We start from the raw sequence: 20,042 nt of genomic DNA, 5'->3' as shown, positions 1-20,042 counted from the left end.
TCCTTTCCTGTCGTGCCTTCCTTTCTTTTCAGGAAAATGGTAATTATGCTGGTCTTATAATTTTCTCTGCTGATAAAATGGTTTTGAAACACAAAGACTAGTTAACTGTGGTACCTACAGTGGAGCATAAATGAAGGTGGTGTTTCCAGAGGCACAGCCTGTGATTTATGTCTCAGTCAGACTGATTTGCTTTTCATATTGTATTCACCTGGAATGTTTTCGTAGTTCTTTGCTTGTAAATGGCATATAGTTATCACAGCTGTTGCAAATGTTATGTTTTAACACCAATAGGGTTTGAAGGCACCATTGTAGTGTATGTACAGTAGTGTATGCTGTTTAGGTTGCATATATATTAGGGATGCACAGTATATTAGGACCATAATGGTTATTGACTAATATTGGGCATTTCATTAAGCATGCTTATTGCCCCCTATTTTTACACTGAGATTACCTTGCCATCATCACCTCGCACACCTAAAGTTAATCTTTAAAAGCAGTAATAATTTAGTAACAACATTAAATGTAATCCTTAGCAAATCTGAAAATAAAATTAATATCTACTTTTCATACTGTATAGTAATATTGTGATGGCTAAATTTACTTGTAGTATTTTAAATTACTGGTTTAAAAATTTTTTAGGCAAAATATGTGCAGAACTTTAATACTAACTGACCATTTATTGGTTATCACATCCCTCATTTACACAGCATGAAAATTTTTAATAGGAGAATCCGCTACAGGTGTTTATGACCAGATATCATATATGTAACAAGTTGAGAACCACATTTGAAAGTACCATAAATCAAATGCACATCTGTTTGTGCCACTTTGTGTGTGTGTGTGTGTGTGTGTGTGTGTGTTTTGCAAAGAGACTAATTTCTTGCATTAATAGTTGTTGGGATGAGCTGAAAAGTTTATTGCAACCACATTTAAGCAGTACCCCAAGTTCTAGATGAGAAAGTAAGTCAGATACTTGGAGGGATTTCAGCTTTTCACGCTCACAAGTCACAATACAAATATAATCCTGGGTTTCAAATGCAAAACCTCAGCACAGAAAATCCTCTTGTGTTACTTCTATAGTTGGGAGACACAATTTACCTTTGAATTCAGCACTGAAACAGGAATCTCTGATGACAAACCCCAAATACATGTTTTCAATTCCTTTTTGTTTATTCTTATTGAGGAGCCATGGTGGATTGAAATCGAATTGCTTTTTTTGGTACAACATGTTTTTGGTTTTATTTATTTATTTATTTATTCCCATCCATGCCCTGCTGTATTAGAAAAATGCTTGTTTTTGTTTTTTAGTTTTTTGAGATCCAACATCTGATTGTGGATTTGAACTTGCTTTCTGCCTATTCCTCCACTTCTGTGAAAAAAATCTAATGAACGCACTGACCCATTTTCTTTTTCCTCTTCCCCCTCCCGGTCCTTTCTGCCCCTACATTTCGTTCAAGCAGTGTTGTTCAAAAAGCAGAAAAACGGCACACTAACACAATATGTGACCTCAAACGTTTTCATTTAGCATGGAAATCATAGATCTCCATGGAAATCAATAGCCTGAATACTTTTTTTATATATAAACTCACTGTCAGTGTGGTCATCTCTTCATTAGCAAGAATCAAGAGTCATTAAGACTTACAGAAGAGAGGCCTCCATATGGAAGATGTAATACTCAAAAAGGCACAGTCCACCCAAAAATGACTTTTGTAATTATTTACTCATTCTCAATACCTGTATGAATTTCTTTCTTTTTTTTCTATGGAGCACAAAATAAGGTGTTTTGAATGTTTCAACTATTTTGGTCCACATAATGAAAGTCAGTGGGGTCCAAAACAACACTATTGGACACCACTGACTTCCAGTGATTAAAAAAATAAACACTGAGACACTCGAAATATCTTCTTTTGTGCTCCACAGAAGAAAGCAATACATACGGGTTTGGAACAACATGATGCTGAGTAAATGATGGCAGAATTATTTTATTTTTTTCGGTGAACTATCTCTTTAAGAAAGCATTTGTGATCATGTGATCCTGGGTGGTAAATCCTTGTGATTTATTTTGAAAGCTGAGGTTATTTTATTTAAGACATTTTAAGATTTAAACCCATCCGCATGCATCCTAGGCTTGTTAATGCTCCACCATTGCAAAAGAATTTCATATTCCCCTGTTGGCGCAGCATAGACGACAGTTCTTCTCTTCATTTCACCATCTGCAGAGAATCCATGTGACATTTTTTTTTTCAGCCCCCTAGTATTTTGTGCACTTGAATTAAAGAGCGTATGAATGCATGTATGCTGAAAAAGGAGGGGTGTTGACATGCTTCAACAGTGCCCTGAAAGTTTCCCAAAAGACCGATGAACAGCTGGGTTAACTGGGAATAATGCCAGAGGCCCGGCCAGGGCACTTCGCAGAACGAAGCAATTGAGCCACGCAAGACTGCAGCCCGGATGCCGCTGGGACTGAGAGGCAGAAAGCCGAAATCAGAGTGTCGCTGCCTTCATGCTGCTAGAGAAATGAGCAGTGTTAATGTTAGTGGGATGTATTGCATAAAGTGGCTCATGTGCTGTTATAGCTTCATGTCATTGATTTGCAAGTGAAGTCTCAGGCTAGTTACAAGTTTGTTTGTTTTTTGTAAAGGATAGGAAGTTGTTTCAAAAAATACTATGGAAGTCAATGGCTACCGTCAACTTTTTTAGTTACCAGCATAAGCAGCAGAAGAAAGAAACATAAATGCTGACAGAATTTTCAGTTTTGGGTGAACTATCCCGTTAAAGGCTGTGTATTGTCTATTTTAAGGTGTATTTATAAATCACAAGATTTCTCTTGCCCTTTTGAAATTAAATCGTTTTATGTGCTACGCAATGGTGAATGTGCACCATTACACAGAAATGGTTCATTCTAATATTATGGCTATGATGTCACAACCATCATTTATATGTGACCACTTACTGTGACCTAACCTGACTGAGACATATCTGAATCTAAAAATGAGTGCTATCCATCTGTGTGCTCCTGTGTTCAAGTGGCCCTGGTCAACAAAAGGCCAGTAATTGTCTGAACAGGATTTTGAAGCTTTACTACCTCTGGAGCTCTATGGGCCATGACCATTCATTCTTGTTGTCTCTTGGGCCATTTAAGGGAGATTGTAAAGATAGATCAGTAAGTAACATACAGTATTGTATGTGATTGTTTGAAAGAAAATGCATTAACGAGGTCTGTGGATGAGTTATTATCATTCTGAGTAGATCCGTATTGTCCTGGAAGAATCGTTCTGAATAAAAATAACAAACATGTCAAACCACATTAGGAGTCTTGTGTATTAGTTCGCCGTAACAGTGCCATATTAGTGTGCATTATTTATTTCAAGTGAATGAATTCATCTCCCTTTTTCTCTTTTCTCTCAGGAGTTTGCTACCCTGACTAAGGAGCTGAATTTGTGTCGAGAGCAGCTTCTAGAAAAAGAGGAGGAGATATCTGAGCTTAAAGCAGAAAGGAATAATACCAGGGTGAGTATGTATTTGTGTGTGTTACGTTGACCAGACATCTCAATACAGTAGGTACAGTCCAGACTGCTGTGTTCTGTCCCAGTATTTCGTTTGGTGCTTTTCATTATTATCAGTAGCATAAGTCAGCATTATGTATACTACTGTTCAAAAGTTTTAGGTCAGGTCTTTTAAAAAAAAGAAAAAAAGAAATAAGAAATTATTTTAGAATTTAAAAAAATTGGAAAATAATACTTTTATTTAGCAAGGACACATTCATTTGATCAAACATGACAGTATTGTTGTATTGTCACGACAGTATTACAGCACTGTACGTAAAATAAATAAATAAATGTTGTTCTTGAACTTTCTATTCATCATAGAATCCTGAAAATATGATAATAAGAAGAAATGTTTCTTGAGCACTACATCAGCATATTAGAATTATTTCTGAAGGAGCACGTGACACTGAAGCCTGGAGTAATGATGCTGAAAATTCAGCTTTGAATCACGGGAATGAATGGCATTTGAAAAAAAAATTAAAACAGATATTTTAAATTGTAATAATATTTCATAATATTACTGTGTCAGGATATTTTTTAGCACATAAATGCAGCTTGATCAAAAACATAAAAAAATCTTACCGAACCCAAACTTTTGAATGGTAGTGTATGTTCTGGGGATTGTAAGACTACTCATTTTTAATAGTCTATTAGTTCTCCAGAAAATTATTTGGTGGGTAAATGTTTATGTAAATGCTTCGCCAAACATTGTGAGATTGTGTACATTGAAAGGATGTTCACACAGCTGAGGTGATGCGGGTGAGAAATGGAAGTGTGCATATCTCCATTGCCAGATTCATGCTGCTGCATTGTCATGAACATTGCAAAAGATGTTAATTTGCTTGTAGATTCGCTTGTAGTCGCAGTGCCAGTTCGTTTCGCTTACGACATGCTTTTCCAATGTAAAGCGCCCAAAGTTGACTATATTTTCACTCTTGAGTGATTCTAAAAATGTGCTGGGCCATTACATGTTACTATACAGAGCTTATGAGTAGCAGTAACCATGTATAGAACAAGCACAATTGAAGTCATGTGATCCAGGACTAGTCGATAGATGAGTTAGCATGTGCTTGTGTGTTTCTGCATTTTTGTTGTTCTATAGCTTCTTTTGGAGCACTTAGAGTGTCTGGTGTCACGTCACGAGCGTTCGCTGAGGATGACTGTGGTGAAGAGGCAGGCTCCTCCACCGTCTGGGGTTTCCAGTGAGGTGGAGGTGCTCAAGGCTCTGAAATCCCTCTTTGAGCATCATAAAGCTCTGGATGAAAAAGTGAGTTTTTTTTTTCTTTGTTTTTCTTGTAATTAAGGCTGCACAATAATGGAAAAAAACTGACATTCCTATATTTTGTTTTCCTGTGATATATGTAGCGATAAAAAAAATCAAAAATCATTTTTTAAAAGTTTGAGAAGTAATTTTTACTCTTTTTTTTACCAATTCAATATGACTATAGAATAATTATTATTTTTTATTGTAATTATTATAAATAATATTAAACAAAATAAGAAATATATTTCAAAAATATTGTAAAATAAATGCTGTTAAGTACTAAAGAAATTGAACAATAAAAATAATTTAATTTAAATAAATTGCAAATACTAGTATTTACATCTTGGTTTCTTTGTTTTCAAATGGTAAACATCTATCTTTTATTTTGATGGGTTGTGGACCAATAAAAATATGCACTGCTAGGTTCAGACTGAAACTTGGCACTATGTTCACATCATATCAGTGACTCAGAACGGCTTGATTTACAGTGAATGAACCAAGCTGCTCTCAAATGCTGAAACACTGCATTATGAACTACATGTGTGTAAATGCTGTGCTTCTTTCTAAAACAGTAAAGCTTATGTTTATCTAATTACATCATAGCCATCACGATGTGACAATCGCACTATCATGCATCTCTACTTGTAATATTTTAAAGAAACAAATTATTGCTTTTCAAAAATGTAAAGTCATGACTATATATGACTATGTAACATTAGTAGTAGTTGATCACATGACTGGAAGTGGAATGGATGCTGAGGGCGCTGTCTTGGAACGTGTAAATTTTGCTGTTAAAGTCTCTTTTGTTTTTCATTTGCACAGGTGCGTGAAAGGTTACGGGTGGCTCTTGAAAGGGTGACTACATTAGAAGGACAGCTGGCAGCCGCCACTCAGGAGGTATGGACATTTTTTGCGTGTGTGTGTGTTTAGGTATACATTAGGGCTGAACGATTAATTGCATTTGCGATAATATCGCGATATGAAATAACGCGATTTTTCAATCGCAGAGGCTGCGATTACACGCTCACGTGACACGCGAGACTAAAGAGGTGTGTTCGACTTGAAGATCGATCGGTGTATGACATCAAAGTACGGCGAGAGAAAGCATAAGGAGACGTCCGCTCTCTTATACCTCTCGCAGTACTTTGATGACACATACCCATCGGTCTAAGCAGCGCTGCTTCAAGTTTACAGAACATAAAGAGCTTTAAAAAAAATAATTGCATATTAAATCGCAATATTGGTCGCAATTAGATTATTTTCCAAAATCGTTCAGCCCTAGTATGCATGCACAATGGTATGGATTTGCTGATCTCATTAACATCTGTCCAATGAGCAACTGCCCCCTGCTGTCAACCCATGCGGGTAATACACGCTGTCTGTTTCCATCATGCACATGCTTGTGAGAGTTCAAACTAAGCCAATGCACTTGACATACCGTAGTATCATAATTCATGGGTTTTAATTGTAGACTCTGATTGTTTTCTCTGTAACCTCATACTTTTTAAATGTTTTTTTATTATCATTATTTTTTAATTCATGTTCATTTAATTCTTTATGTAACATTTGTGAATAAAACAAAATATAAATTTCACGTACCACTAATACTGATTATTTGTAAATTACTTTATGTTTAATCTATCTATAATAGTGTGTTGGTCATACTATACAATGATTTATAGCTTGTCTTTTTTGAATAATACAGAACATAAAGAGCTTTAAAAAAAATAATTGCATATTAAATCGCAATATTGGTCGCAATTAGATTATTTTCCAAAATCGTTCAGCCCTAGTATGCATGCACAATGGTATGGATTTGCTGATCTCATTAACATCTGTCCAATGAGCAACTGCCCCCTGCTGTCAATCAAAATACTTTTTTTTTTTTTTACAAAATGCCCATCATCCAGTTTTAACAGTATTTTCTTCTTTATTTACACTGAGAATATATTTCTGTCATGACAACTCTCGGAGGGATTGGCATGGTAATGTACATGACAATGTTAATGTATTTGGTCTTGGCGGAATAGATCTGCTACGCTGCTGCTGCTGCTGCGGCAGAGCAAGTACCGAGACTTGCTACTGCCAATACATCCACAACATGCTGCTGTGAGCATGTAAGAAATATTGCTGCTGCAAATATAACATACATGAAATAACCCCCATATAGAATACATGAATCACCTCATAGCAGATCTATACAGGTGGAGCTGGGGAAGGCAAGCACTAGTCATATATTTGAATTTTGAGCAGCGAGCTCATTGGCTACCAGTCAGCTGTGCCATGTGATAATGATGTTATTAGGTCAGATTGAGTTAGACCTATCGGACTGCGCCATCTAGAGTTTCATGCCAGAACTCTGTATTTGAGATACTCTTTGCAATAACTGCCTGCTGCAGTTCACTGCAGATTTAGAGACTTTGCGCAAACTACATTATGCGACCATCGACAACACTGTCCAGTATCTCCATCATAAATTCTAGTTCACCTGAAAATTAAAATGACGATTCTGTAATCAGAAATGTTGATTGCATAGACTTTCAATGGACGGAAAAAAATATGAAAGAATATTAAACATACATTTATTTATGTTCCAAAGATGAAAAAAAGTATTGTGGGTTTGGAACAACATGAGGGTGAGTAAATTATGAATTTTCATTTTTTGGTGAATTATCCCTTTAATATTTAATTAAAAACATCAAGTGGGAGACATATACTGAATCTATAGTGAAAAATACATATAAAATGTAAAATGCATGGCCTTTATTAAAAAAAGTGCTGCATGCTTTAGTGGCCTAGTTTTACACTCTCCCATTGAATAAATCTTCACATCATTCATAACTGTCTAGTACGGGTCATTCTCCATGTGTGAACTCATTGACCAAAAAAAAGCTGTTTTTTCATCATCCTCTGAGTAAGAAGAGTCTTTGGCTGCAGTCCGTACTGCAGAGGCGGGATGTGAGGTGGCCTCTGGGTGTCATGATGCTGCATTAAGACCAGCGGGAAGATTTTATGCTGTCTCAGGACAAACAGGAACTAATGCTGCAAAGGAAACAAAGGAAGTGGTCATCACCAGTGTTGGGGAATCAACTTTGAAACTGCCAAACTACAAGCTAATCATAACTTGAAGTAAACTGGTCCTTGTGGTGGATTGTGTGTCATAAAACTCTAAAACCACAATTTTCTTTCATTCTTCCCTCCCAAACCTGATTGTATTGTCTTCATACCAGAGATAAAGAGACTGTAATGCTGCATATTCTTCAGTCTATTTGTAGCTGTCTTGAATGTTGCTCTCATACAGTAGAGGGTTTTGAGGGATTTTTAAGAAGCGGTGCCACTCACTCCTCTCGTCAGCTCCCTCTAATACTCCAATACAAATTAGCTGTAATAAAGAGAGCCTTGTGAATATGTAAATCACATCCCTTCATCCAAATACTGCCATGCAAATGAATGTGTACGTATTTTAATTGTATTGGAGGAATGTTGTTCTTCCTCCAATTTTCACATTCAGTGGGTCTGATATGTGAGGATTAAAATGCAAATGGCCCACCAGTATTTCATTAATACCTTAATAACGTGTGGCTTTTAAGCACAATGATAAGTTAATTCCTCAAAATGGGTAGTTCGTATAATCTTATCTCCCGCAAGACTCCTAGCCTGCCTTAAGAAGACAGGAACAGCGCTCAAATGCTATTAAAAGGAACACTATTAAATCCCACTATCACCCAAAATGTACATCTTCATAATGTGCAATTGGAAAAAAAAACTGCATCGTTGCCTCTGCTGTGCTTCGTTAAAAGTAATTATGTGCTATGCCACATTTAATGTAGCATGAATATTGTGTGGTACTGTAGGTTAGTTTAACATATTTAAAACATTTATAGTTTGACTTTGTTTGGTGTGTTTTTGTTTATCTAGGTGGTCATGTCGAGACAGAGAAAGGATGGACAAGCGGATGGGGATTCTGTGGACAGAATGGACAGCTCTAAACCTACATGGAAGGTACATGTGTTGTAGTTGCTTAAAGTTGGATTAGCATACATTTAAATATTTAAATTTAGGATAGTGCTTAAAATAGCCTTGTGTTCTAAAGCATTCTTAAGTACATTTCTGCAAATGTGATAATTTTTTAATTTTTAAGGAGGTCAAAAAACGACATTTTGACACGTTATAAGTGGAGGGAGAAAAATAGTAAAAACTAAATGTATAAGACCTTTTAAAGCTAAATCTTTATCAGGACATTATGTGCATCAGTCTGTAAATTATAATGTTCACTTCTGACAGTGCAAATGGCATGCCAAAGTAAACTACTGTTTAAAAGTTTGGGGTCATTTAGATTTTTTTTTTTCTTTTCGCATTAAATTGATCAGAAGTGACAGTGAATACATTTATAAAAGATTGTTACAAAAGTAATAAAATAATTATTTTAATATCATAATTAAATGTTTAAATAAAACATTATTTTAGCATAGAATCCTGAAAAATGTATCACGACTTCCACAAAACTATTAAGCAGCACAGCTGTTTTCAACGTTGTTAATAATAAGAAATATTTCTTGAGCACCAAATCAGCATATTAGAATCATTTCTAAAGGATCATGTGATACTGCTGGTGCAATGGCTGCTAAAACTTAAGCTTTGCCATCAAAGGAAAAATTACGTTTTTAAATATATTTAAATAGAAAAGTTATTTTAAATTGTAATAGTATTTCACGGTATTATTGTTTTTACTGTATTTGATCAAATAAATGCAGCGTTTAAACGTTAATGTATGACCCCATAGGTTTTATCATTACTTCCACCTTGTAACTGTTTATATCTGAGGCACTGGTCCAAAAGGGATCCTTCCTGCTCTAATACCTCTCTCACAGATGGTATTTTCTTCGCTACTGAGAAATAAACCACATTGATTATGTGCCAAGTTGCCCTTCAACCTTCAGCACAGGCTGCTAAATTGTCTCCTGTCTCTAAGTGTGACTCACTTCTAGCAGTCAGCCAGCCAGCAGGAGTCTGGTCAATAGGAGAATTGTGAATTGCTCTTAATCTTTGATCCCATGGTTCATTGTTTAAATATCACGTTACCTTTTATTTATGTGTGTGAAATGCTATTGATTGATTTTCTGTAGTAAGAGATGTTTTCAATGCAGCATTATCGATTTCCTCATTAGTACACAAAATTAGTTCGGGAGCAGATATTAGATTGTGGTTTCATTATGAAAGTCAGCATGAAAAGAAAATTTACTCTGTTTTCTACTATCTATTTTCTAAATGCTTGTTATATAGCTTATTGTGAGTGATTCATCCATGTACGTGTTTAATAAAAAATAAAAAATTTGAAAAAAAGTCATTTTTATTCAAATTGTTATATCAGATCTGACACTACTTCTGTTTCATCACAACTTTAAAGACAGACTAAACAAACATGCTTTTCTTTTCATGTTGCTGTATTTCCTATTGAAACAGGAGGTTGTGTCAGGACATAGGACTTAAAGGTATTAAATGTGTATATTTACTAAGATATAGACTATTTTTGTTAGCTTTTAGGAGTGCAGTAGCATATAGATGAGCTTATTGATAACAGCCATAGTCTTAGTTATAAAACTCCAAATATGATTTCATGGAGGTGATTTAACATAATTTTTAACATCACATTGTCAGACAGTCAGTGTTGTGTGTCAGTATTTTTCTGAAAGTTTTCTAACTCTGAAAAGGTAGCTAAAATGTTACCGCTCCTACTTAAGAAGGAACATTGCCCTGCTGACTGTTTGATACTTTACCGTGTGTGAATCACTGTCTTTTCACCAGTCTCTGTGTTTGAAGCTCTTTAAGTTCTCTACTTGTGCCATTTATTAGCAGAGCTCCTCCAGATGTCACCCATGGTCTGGCTTTTCTGTGTTTATTTTAGATCATCACTGTCAGGTACTGTATTTAAGAAGTCAGAAGCTAAGGAAATGTGGACTGAGGAAGACCTCGTTTTTTATAATTTTTCTCAAAATGCATGGGCTCGAATCTCTCTGATGGTGATCATTATAGTATATAATAATATGGTTATTGTTATAATTTGATTTTAATAGAACAAGAGCAAAACATGTTCTGGTGGGTTTCTCCTGGGAATTGTTAGCACCTGAAAGGTTGTGTTTCGTAATATTACACCTTTAGAGGAAGACAATGGAAATGAGAGGCCTGCAGGCCTTTTCCAAACCATTTCCAAACCCAGGCCTTTCTGTGAAATGTACAATTTTAGCAGGAACATCTTATATTTATGTAAATTTACAGTTGACTTCAAACTGCATGTGCGATTAGAAACAATGAATTATATAGAGCTGGATGGAGAGGATGAAAGCAGACAGAAATAGATTGCAAGAGACGGTCCAGACTGTGTGTGTCTCTAGAGAGCTGGCTCAAGCCTCCCTGGAGGGCAGAAATGCGGCTGATAGTTCCTGTGGTTCATGGCTCATCAAATACTTAAAGCTAAGTTCAGCCTGTCAGAGGCTGACGTGGGTTTTTCTGTGGACTCCCAGTAGAGTGACCGATAGGCTTCTGCAAAATTTCTGATAAAGCCAAGGAAGTCAAAGATCATAGCATATGAGGGTGTTTTTAACTGTGGGCACTCTGGGCCATGTGGACTTTTCATGTGGAAGATTTCTCTGTGAATATAAATAAGTGTAATTTCCACCACATTTCTTTCTTTCTTTCTTTTTCTTTCTTTCTTTTTCTTGCTTTCTTTCTTTCTTTCTATAGCACAATTTAATACAACACAGGTTGCCCAAAGTGCTTTACAATCACCGACTTACCAATTTTGGACCGGCTCTGGAAAAAGCTCTATCACCCTTATATTTGTATTTGGTCTTAATAACACAGAGAAAGTGTTGTTTTTCTGATCTCAAGGATCTGGAAGGAGTGTATACTGACACCATACTGGACAGGTAACCCGGGGCTAGATTATGTAGGGCCTTAAAAACAAGAATAGGAATCTTATAAATAATTATATGGCGTATTAGCAGCCACTTTAATGACATTAGTAATGGCGTAACCGAGTCATGCAGCTGCATTTTGGATTTTATGTAAGCCCGCTAGTGCTCCCGCACCAACTCCATAATACAGGGAATTACAATAATCCATTCGAGTAAAGACAATAGCTGAAATTGCTTTCTCAAAGTCTGCAGTGGAAAGAAAGGGTTTAGTTTTTCAAATCATATACTGCTTTTAATAGCATTCCTTGATAAAAAGTGTTTGAAATGACATTTTGTCATAAATAAAAAATAAACAAATTAAATTGTTGTTCAGTGTGACCACAACTGAGGGCATTATACTGTATATAAATTACATATATATTGAAGTAAACAAGCAAAACTGTTTCTTTTGTTGTTTATTTCACACATTGTTTGCATCATTATAGTTTTGAAAATGTATATTATGACATTTTCATATTTTTAAATTAAGAGAGGGTTTTTAATTTTAATTTACTTTTAATTTCAGTTTTGCGAAAGCAGCCATTTTTGGGGGGAAATCTAGCCCTAGCCCATCTAACCCTGGTCGTATTTTTGTTTCCAGTAATGTGCAGAGCAAAGGCTGGCAAAATCACTGGTCTGGAGGATTTCATTTGTTTGGCTGTATAATGTAGATGGATGAAATGCACGGTCGCAATATGATGCATGCGAAAGAACCTCTGAACTCCTGAAGCCATAATTGCAGTCAAGCTGCTTAACTTGCTGAGTGTGTTCTTCTGACTCTGACTCAGTATATTCTGCCTCTCTGAAAATGATTTAGAAGTTTATTTTGGCATTCTGAAGCTTATTTAGGACCCTAAGTGGAAATCAGGGGACCGATAAACAAGTTTTAAAGTTCTCTACTAGCTCTCCATTGCATCACTAACATTTCTTTGTGTTTGTGTTTGTGACAGAGGCTTCCCAATGGATCCATCGATGTCCATGACGACACCAGCAGGTGTCTGGAGCTGCAGGAACTGTTGGATAAGGCCAATAAGGAGCTGGCCCAAAACAGAGAGCGGATCAGCGGCCTGACCAATCGCATGTCTGAGCTAGAGACTGAACTGGCTACGGCCCGCAAAGACCTATTGAAGAACGAGGAGCTGAGCACCAAACACCAGAGGGACATACGCGAGGTTAGAATGATTGGGGAGAGAGGAAAGGGACAGAATGGGGACAAGCCGATGAGGGCTTGTCTCAGGGAAGATAAAACATCAGGCAGTGAGGATATTTTCTCAGCTCTGCTTTATTTTCGCTGAGAAACAGAAGGTTGCAAATAATGCAATTGTGACTCATTCCTTGACAAGGTCTAAAATATGTGTCGCTTTCTTTAGTGGAACACAGATGATGTTTTGTAGAATGCTCATGCCGTTCTTTTCCATACAACTGAAGTATATTCACTTAACATAGAACCAGGTCATTGTGGTCTTGTAACCAAATGCAACAGAATCCTTAAGTATTGATTGCTACTGCGAGAGAGGTGCATTTTAGTGAATAATAGCCTTCAATTTTGGTGTGTTCTTCACACAAAGCTATGAAATGGCTTGAGAAAACTTGGAATATATTTTTATGTTGTTTGTCTGGTTGTTTTTTTTGTCATGTTTGGAGCTTGATATTATTACCTTACACTTTCATTGTATAGAAAAGAGTAGCTTAAAGATTCTGTTGTTTTGTTTTTTTTCACAAGAAAAGTCATATTGGTTTGTAACAACATTATAGAATTTTAATTTTTGAGTGATCAATCCCTTTTTATATTTTTTGTAATTATATCTAGTTAAGTTGCGATGTAACAAGTAGTGACAGATTCTTTTCCATATTGTGATGCACATCCAATGAAACAAATTGTCAAAAAAAAAAGTAGGGCAGGAACTTGGTTCTATCCATCAGTTGTTGATTGGATGGAGGCAGATCTGAATTCGAGCTCGCAATCGATTGTAAGAAAAGAGCGGGACTTAAGTGGACTAAATGATTGGAGAAATCTTGCATATGTCACCAGAGAGAAGTCTGTTGTTCCACCGGAAGTTCCAGTTCTGACTTTCTGATTAAAAATGACCAGCTCAAAAAAATTTGATTTTTTTTTTTTTAACTCATTCATGGATGAAGCATTCACAATAGGAACAATAAGATGCATGTAGAAAATTATGTCATGCTGACTTTAAGCACCTTTTCCCTAAATTATTATTACTAAATTATTCCCTAAATGTAATCTGTTAAAGGTTTTCAAACTTCCCAAGGGTTTTTGTTTTCTCTTACTATGTGCCTGTTCAACAGGCGATGGCACAGAAGGAGGACATGGAGGAGCGAATCACAACGTTAGAAAAGCGTTACCTGGCCGCTCAGAGAGAAACCACCTCAATCCATGACCTGAACGACAAGCTAGAGAACGAGCTGGCCACCAAGGACTCACTTTACCGACAGGTATGCCAACCTTGAATCTGGCCTGTGCTGAATTGAAGTTCATTTCAAGTATGAGCGCTGTAGGTCAGTGCTGGTTGATGTCCCATAATGCAGATGAGATGTTCTGAGAGTCATGTTTCATCTGTATGTGTGCGTGTGAAGGGTACGTGTTAGTCAGAGGGGGGTTAATTAGCCTTAAAGCAGCAGACTCATGCTGGAATCCTTCAGAATCCTTCAGCATGCTGAGAAGAGGCATGCTGGGAGGAAGCAGGTATCGCCCAACTGTTTTAGTATCCAGATCCATCAGCTGGAGAAAGAAAGAGGATTCCCAACTGCATGGATGTTGGTGCCAGTTTGGACAGAGTGTTTGTTATGAATGCAGTGGGTATAAATATCTCAAAAGAGAGAAATAAATCAGGACATCTGCTGTTGTATAGGCAGCATGAGTTTGTGATTTTGTGCTCCAGGCAGGGATATCGCCAGGGGGAACAACCAGGAATGTTGCTTTGGGTCCTAGCCCACTTAATGGGCCCAGGGGGAATTGGGCAGACCTAAAAAATGTTTGTCCCAGGCCATGTTAAAGGGGTCATATTCACGACATGGCGGCAGCAACAATACTACAGCAAGAATCAAAGTTCTTTCTTTGCGTGATCATTTGGGCGGCGTTATGTTTTAGGTAGGCGTGGTTGACTCAACTTTTATAAAGAATATCTCTTTGAATCTCCCTGTTTAAGCAAATGAGAATGAAAAAATGCATTAAATCACATTGATATTAAAGTGATTGATGTACATTACCCTTAAAAAGTTTTGGGTCAGTAAGATTTATTTATTTATTTTAAGAAATTAATACTTTTATTAATCAAAGTTGCATTAAATTGATTAAAAGTGCCAGTAACGACATTCATAATGTTACAAACAATTTCTACTTCAATTAAATGTTGTTGTATCACAGTTTCCACAAAACTATTAAGCAGCATAACTGTTTTCAACACTGATAATAAGAAATATTGTGCAACAGATCAGCATGATTTGAATGATTATGTGATGCTGAAGACTGGAGTAATGGATGCAGAAAACTTTGCCGTCACAGAAATAAATAGCATTTTTAAATAATATATTTCACAGTATTACTGTTTTTGCTGTATTTTTGATCAAATATATGAAACCTTGGCGAGCACTTGGTGAGACTTTTTCAAAAAACATAAATATCTTACCAACCCCAAACTTTTTAACAGGAGCGTATAATCCAAATTTGGATTTTATATTTTATATATTTATTTTAAGTGTATGTATTTTGTGTGTTTTCGTACTCGTACACTGGTGGTTTGTTTTTATGTGCACTTATTTGTTTTGTATTGTATGTGTGCTTACTATTCAAATGTATGGTATGTTTTCTTGTGTGTATGTCTTGACTTCCTTGTAACCTTGTGTGGGTCTTAATATCTTACCTTTATGTGTGAATACATGTATTGGGTGTATAATATCTGTGTTTTCTTCTAAAATTGGGGTGTTTATTGTGTCTACATGAATGTACACCCTCTGTTTGTCTTATTTTCGTGTGATTTGTGTGCGCGTGTGTCTTTTTATCAGAGCGAGGAGAAGGTACGACACCTTCAGGAATTGCTGGAGTTGGCGGAACAACGGTTACAGCAGACCATGAGGAAGGCGGAGACTCTGCCTGAGGTGGAGGCTGAACTGGCCCAGAGAGTGGCCGCCCTCACCAAGGCAAGTACTCAGTCATTTCTCCAGACAACAGCAGTGGGGAAAAAAAATGAGGGTGTCAGTTCATAAGATTATTGTCTGTGAGGAAAACACCCTCTGAGATGGTGATGAAACAAAATGATAAGGTAAAGAAGGGCGGAAACTGACACTAAAAGATTACACAGCAGGATTAGATAAGAGATGAGCAACATAAGCTGTTCAAAAAGACTTTTTAGCCTACCGAGACATGATTTAGAGAAACATCTAAAAGTTCTATGATGGGTCAAGACCCAAGTTTGGATTGCTGGTACGTTCTAAATGGATCACGGAAATTAGGGACCAAAAAAAAAAGTGAATTGCATATTAGGCAGATGCACATATTTAGCCAAACTATTGACATATCAAGCAGATGCTAACATGGTTTAACAAAACAATGTGTGGTAAAAGGAAATACACCCCATATTATTGTTTTTTATATTAAATATGGTTCCAATTTAGTTTTAGTAATTATGTTTTGCCATTTTTTGTAGTTTGTTAATGTTTCTATTTAGTTTTAATTTATTTTTATTTCATTGTCTTTTTTTAAACTTAATTTCAGTTAGTTGACAAGGCAATATATTACATTTTCATTTAGTTAAAATTTGTTTTTTATTGTATTTCAGATTTTTTTTTTTTTTTCAGTTAACGAAAATGTGTTTTAAGACTGACATTGGCTTAAGGGGTAAAACACTTGTGCTGTTGTTTATATCATGTTAATAATTTGTAATATTTTGGTCCTATATAGTTCATGGTAATTAATTGTCTGATTAAAAAATAATTTTGTTTTCAATAGGCAATTTACTGTGTAAATTGGGTTTTTTACTGATTTGGGGTTCCACTTGATGTCCAAAGTAAAATCTGGATCCTTAAACATATGTATTGGCCGGACCTGAGGCCTAGTGTAAGGCAATGTGTTTTCCGACACATTGAGCCATGGGGCTCCATGCAAGTCATTATTTCTTCATCCTGTTCCAACCACTTTTCCCATCAGTTGTGTCCTTTCTCTTGTTATAAGTATCAAAAAAGACTAAAATAAATAAAAATACAGCTCTACTGTATATAATAAAGCACTTCATTGCATCAGCCATCAAACATCCAGAGGTAGAGCAAATATTTCTCTTCTACAGGCTTCCATTTCCATCTCTTGCCAGTTTAGATAATCCTCACTCTGTAGCAGTCACGTTTCATCTTAACATCAGCTGAAATTGTGGATGACAGTGTTTTTCTGAGGCAGCCAAATGTCTTGTCAGAGTGGCAGAGAGGCAGTGGGGTTTTGTTTATAGTCTCGCTTATGCAGATAATTAAAAATGGCAACTTTTGTCATTCTTAGTCAGTGGCATCCTGTCTTACACTTCATGTTCCTAATGATACAGATCCATGGCTGGCCTTAAACCAGATGGAGACTTTCTCCTTCCTAAGATCCCATTTATATGCCATCACTGGGCTATAGACCTTAGTCAGAGAAGCTGAACTATACAACAATATGCACTGAAAAAAAAGCTGTGCTTTCATGCCTCACAGCCTTATTTTCATTTTACATATGGTTGGCTCACAATTAACCATTAAATCTAAACCTCTTTCTTCTTAAATGTGAAGTGTCTAATCTGTGAAGGTTTTAGCCCTGCTGTTGCTCTTTATACTAATGTCATGTTTCCTGCAGGCGGAGGAGCGTCATGGAAACATTGAGGAGCGTTTGCGCCAACTGGAGGCCCAGCTAGAAGAGAAGAACCAAGAACTGGGCAGGGTGAGGACTGGGTTGGGGCCATGACACCAAAAGAAAACAGGGATGCAGAGTGTGTCACTGAGGGAGTGAATGTTGGATATAGTGGAAAGATGAGATTGCTTGAAGGATGATGGAAGGGAGAAAATGAGAGAGTGTGAATGGCTTTGGTTCATTATGCTGTGTGCGTGAGGGTTTGATTTGTTTAAGTGCACATAGGAATGAACACTATTGAGACACCAGTGTTTTTTTGTGTGGATGTTCATATGTGTGGCCAAAATGTCTCCACAAAACTTGAAATCACCTTCGTCAGATGGTTCCTATTAGGGAAAAGAATTAACAGTTGTACTAAAATAATAGAAGTCCATAGTGCTATATTGGATTTATTCATCTTAGTTTACTGTATATTTATTTAAACATTTACTAGTGTATCTGTTCATATTATTTAACAATAGAATAGGAGTCAGTGGACATGTATAGCCATAGTTTGGTGGCAAAGATATTTTATTTTAAAACAGTAAAAACCTTTCTTTTTGTTTGGGTTTCAAGGATAGTCTGTATTTTAATTAGATTTATATTAAAACAATATTAGTATATGGTCCTAATTTCATTGTGTGTGTGTGTGTGTGTGTGTGTGTGTGTGTGTGTGTGTGTGTGTGTGCGCGCGTTAAGGAAGACTTGTTACCTGTTGCACAATAGGTCTTGACCAGGCCTGCAGGCGGTGTGTTTGACCTCACTGTAGGGACTCTGAGGGCTGACCACTCTGATTAGCCTGTGCTACTTTGTGTTTTTTACACACACCACAGAGGCACACAAAGATCGATAAGCTAGCACTCTTGTACAAACACACACACACATGCTGCTGCTCTGAGAATACGGGACATTTTTAGCTCATCTTGCAGATGAATTTCCCCACCCCCAGTGAGAGCAGAGCTGTAATTGGCTGCTATATTTGGATTTTGAATAATTCATGCAGGGTTAATTTTCCATGTGATGGTTGTAATGACTTAAATCAGTCAAAGAGAGTCCATATCATCCTTCAGCCTTAATTAAACCTTGATACTTACACCTCAGACTAGCTCCAGTTCCTTCCTGACAGTCACAATGCTTTGTGTTGACTACATTTTAAAGACCACTGCCACCAAAAGAAAATTTAGATTTTGTTGCCAGGCAACTGAGTGCCCAAATCCCACCGCAACTGTGTTTAAAAGTCATCACCCCTGCATTCAACTACAAGGACTGTCATTCTTCATTTTCTAGAGAGATTATCACAAAATGAACCCCATTGGAAACACCCTTAAAAATGTGAGAAATTAGAATTAAATATTGAAGCAAAATGTGAACTCTCAGAGGCATCTATGTGTGTTTAATATCATGAACCAGGCTTAAAAAATCAGACATAAAACGCCTAGAATATGATCACTGCTCCAGGGTGTAATACTGCCCTCTATTGGTTCAGAAAAACAAATTCCATAGGCATCCCTTAGCGTAGACCAAGCCATATCTAGGAACCAGATTATCTTGCTTCTCACATTTTCTTCTGAAAATGTAGAAATCTAGTTGTACTCTTAAAATAAAAGATGTTGTTTCATGCTTCCCTTTTGTCTTTCTTGCCTTTGTCTTCTCTGCTCTTTTCTCAGGCTCGGCAGAGGGAGAAGATGAACGAGGAGCATAACAAACGTCTGTCTGACACTGTGGACCGTCTCCTCACCGAGTCCAATGAACGGCTTCAGCTGCACCTGAAGGAGCGCATGGCTGCGCTGGAGGACAAGGTACGGATTTTACCATACCCACCTGCACATACTGTACACATTTGACCTTTATCATCTGATGCTTAAAAAGCATTGAAGCCACATAGCCACAAACTGACAAACAAGTACACTCCAACACACTGGTCTCATTACTGACTGGTTTCCCGGACCTATTAACCCTTAAATGCATACCTTGGGTCTTTAGCGACCCGGGACATCATTCTCTACCCTCTCCCTCCTTCATTTTTTTTAAGTTAGACATCAACTTTCTTAGTATTCCTCAATCTATTAATTATAAACAATATAACAAGAAACAAATTAGTCAAATATAAAAGAATGCCAGTTTTCTGATTATTTTTTTGTAAAAAGTGTATGGGGTCGCTGGAGACCCGAGGTATGTAAATGTGTAAGTATTTTTTCCTGCACAACTATATTTACATATCTGATGACTCAATATGTGCAATGCATATTTTTTCCTCAAGGTGGCACTGTTTGATACACAATGATGACATGACGTTTCACTCATAATTACGGCAGGCATAAAACAAACGAATATCAAAAGCAAAAATTGAAGTGGTTTGCATGGCTTTACTGCAGAGCAATTACTATACGCAATGAAATATAAATGTCACT

At 36.7% G+C, this 20,042-nt stretch overlaps 1 protein-coding gene across 10 annotated transcripts in view; it reads left to right on the top strand.

The window, feature by feature from the left end:
• Window positions 1-20,042, top strand: part of LOC107675841 (liprin-alpha-2-like) — a 106,483-nt gene that overhangs the window by 67,224 nt on the left and 19,217 nt on the right. For 8 of the 10 annotated variants that reach the window (XM_016470319.1, XM_016470323.1, XM_016470326.1 and 5 more), the window contains 9 exons: window positions 3,409-3,510; window positions 4,651-4,815; window positions 5,635-5,709; window positions 8,731-8,814; window positions 12,716-12,937; window positions 14,073-14,219; window positions 15,789-15,923; window positions 17,599-17,682; window positions 19,299-19,430. In XM_016470319.1, the coding sequence (XP_016325805.1) occupies window positions 3,409-3,510; window positions 4,651-4,815; window positions 5,635-5,709; window positions 8,731-8,814; window positions 12,716-12,937; window positions 14,073-14,219; window positions 15,789-15,923; window positions 17,599-17,682; window positions 19,299-19,430 (1,146 nt within the window). The remainder of the gene's footprint in view (window positions 1-3,408; window positions 3,511-4,650; window positions 4,816-5,634; window positions 5,710-8,730; window positions 8,815-12,715; window positions 12,938-14,072; window positions 14,220-15,788; window positions 15,924-17,598; window positions 17,683-19,298; window positions 19,431-20,042) is intronic. The other 2 variants (XM_016470321.1, XM_016470328.1) reach the window with 2 other exon arrangements.

Source organism: Sinocyclocheilus anshuiensis, unplaced genomic scaffold (assembly GCF_001515605.1).
Source record: "Sinocyclocheilus anshuiensis isolate Anshui unplaced genomic scaffold, SAMN03320099.WGS_v1.1 scaffold1640, whole genome shotgun sequence".
NCBI classification, from domain to species: Eukaryota; Metazoa; Chordata; class Actinopteri; order Cypriniformes; family Cyprinidae; genus Sinocyclocheilus; species Sinocyclocheilus anshuiensis.
The sequence above is the reverse complement of the archived record's forward strand: the minus strand, read 5'-3'. Positions and strand labels throughout refer to the sequence as shown.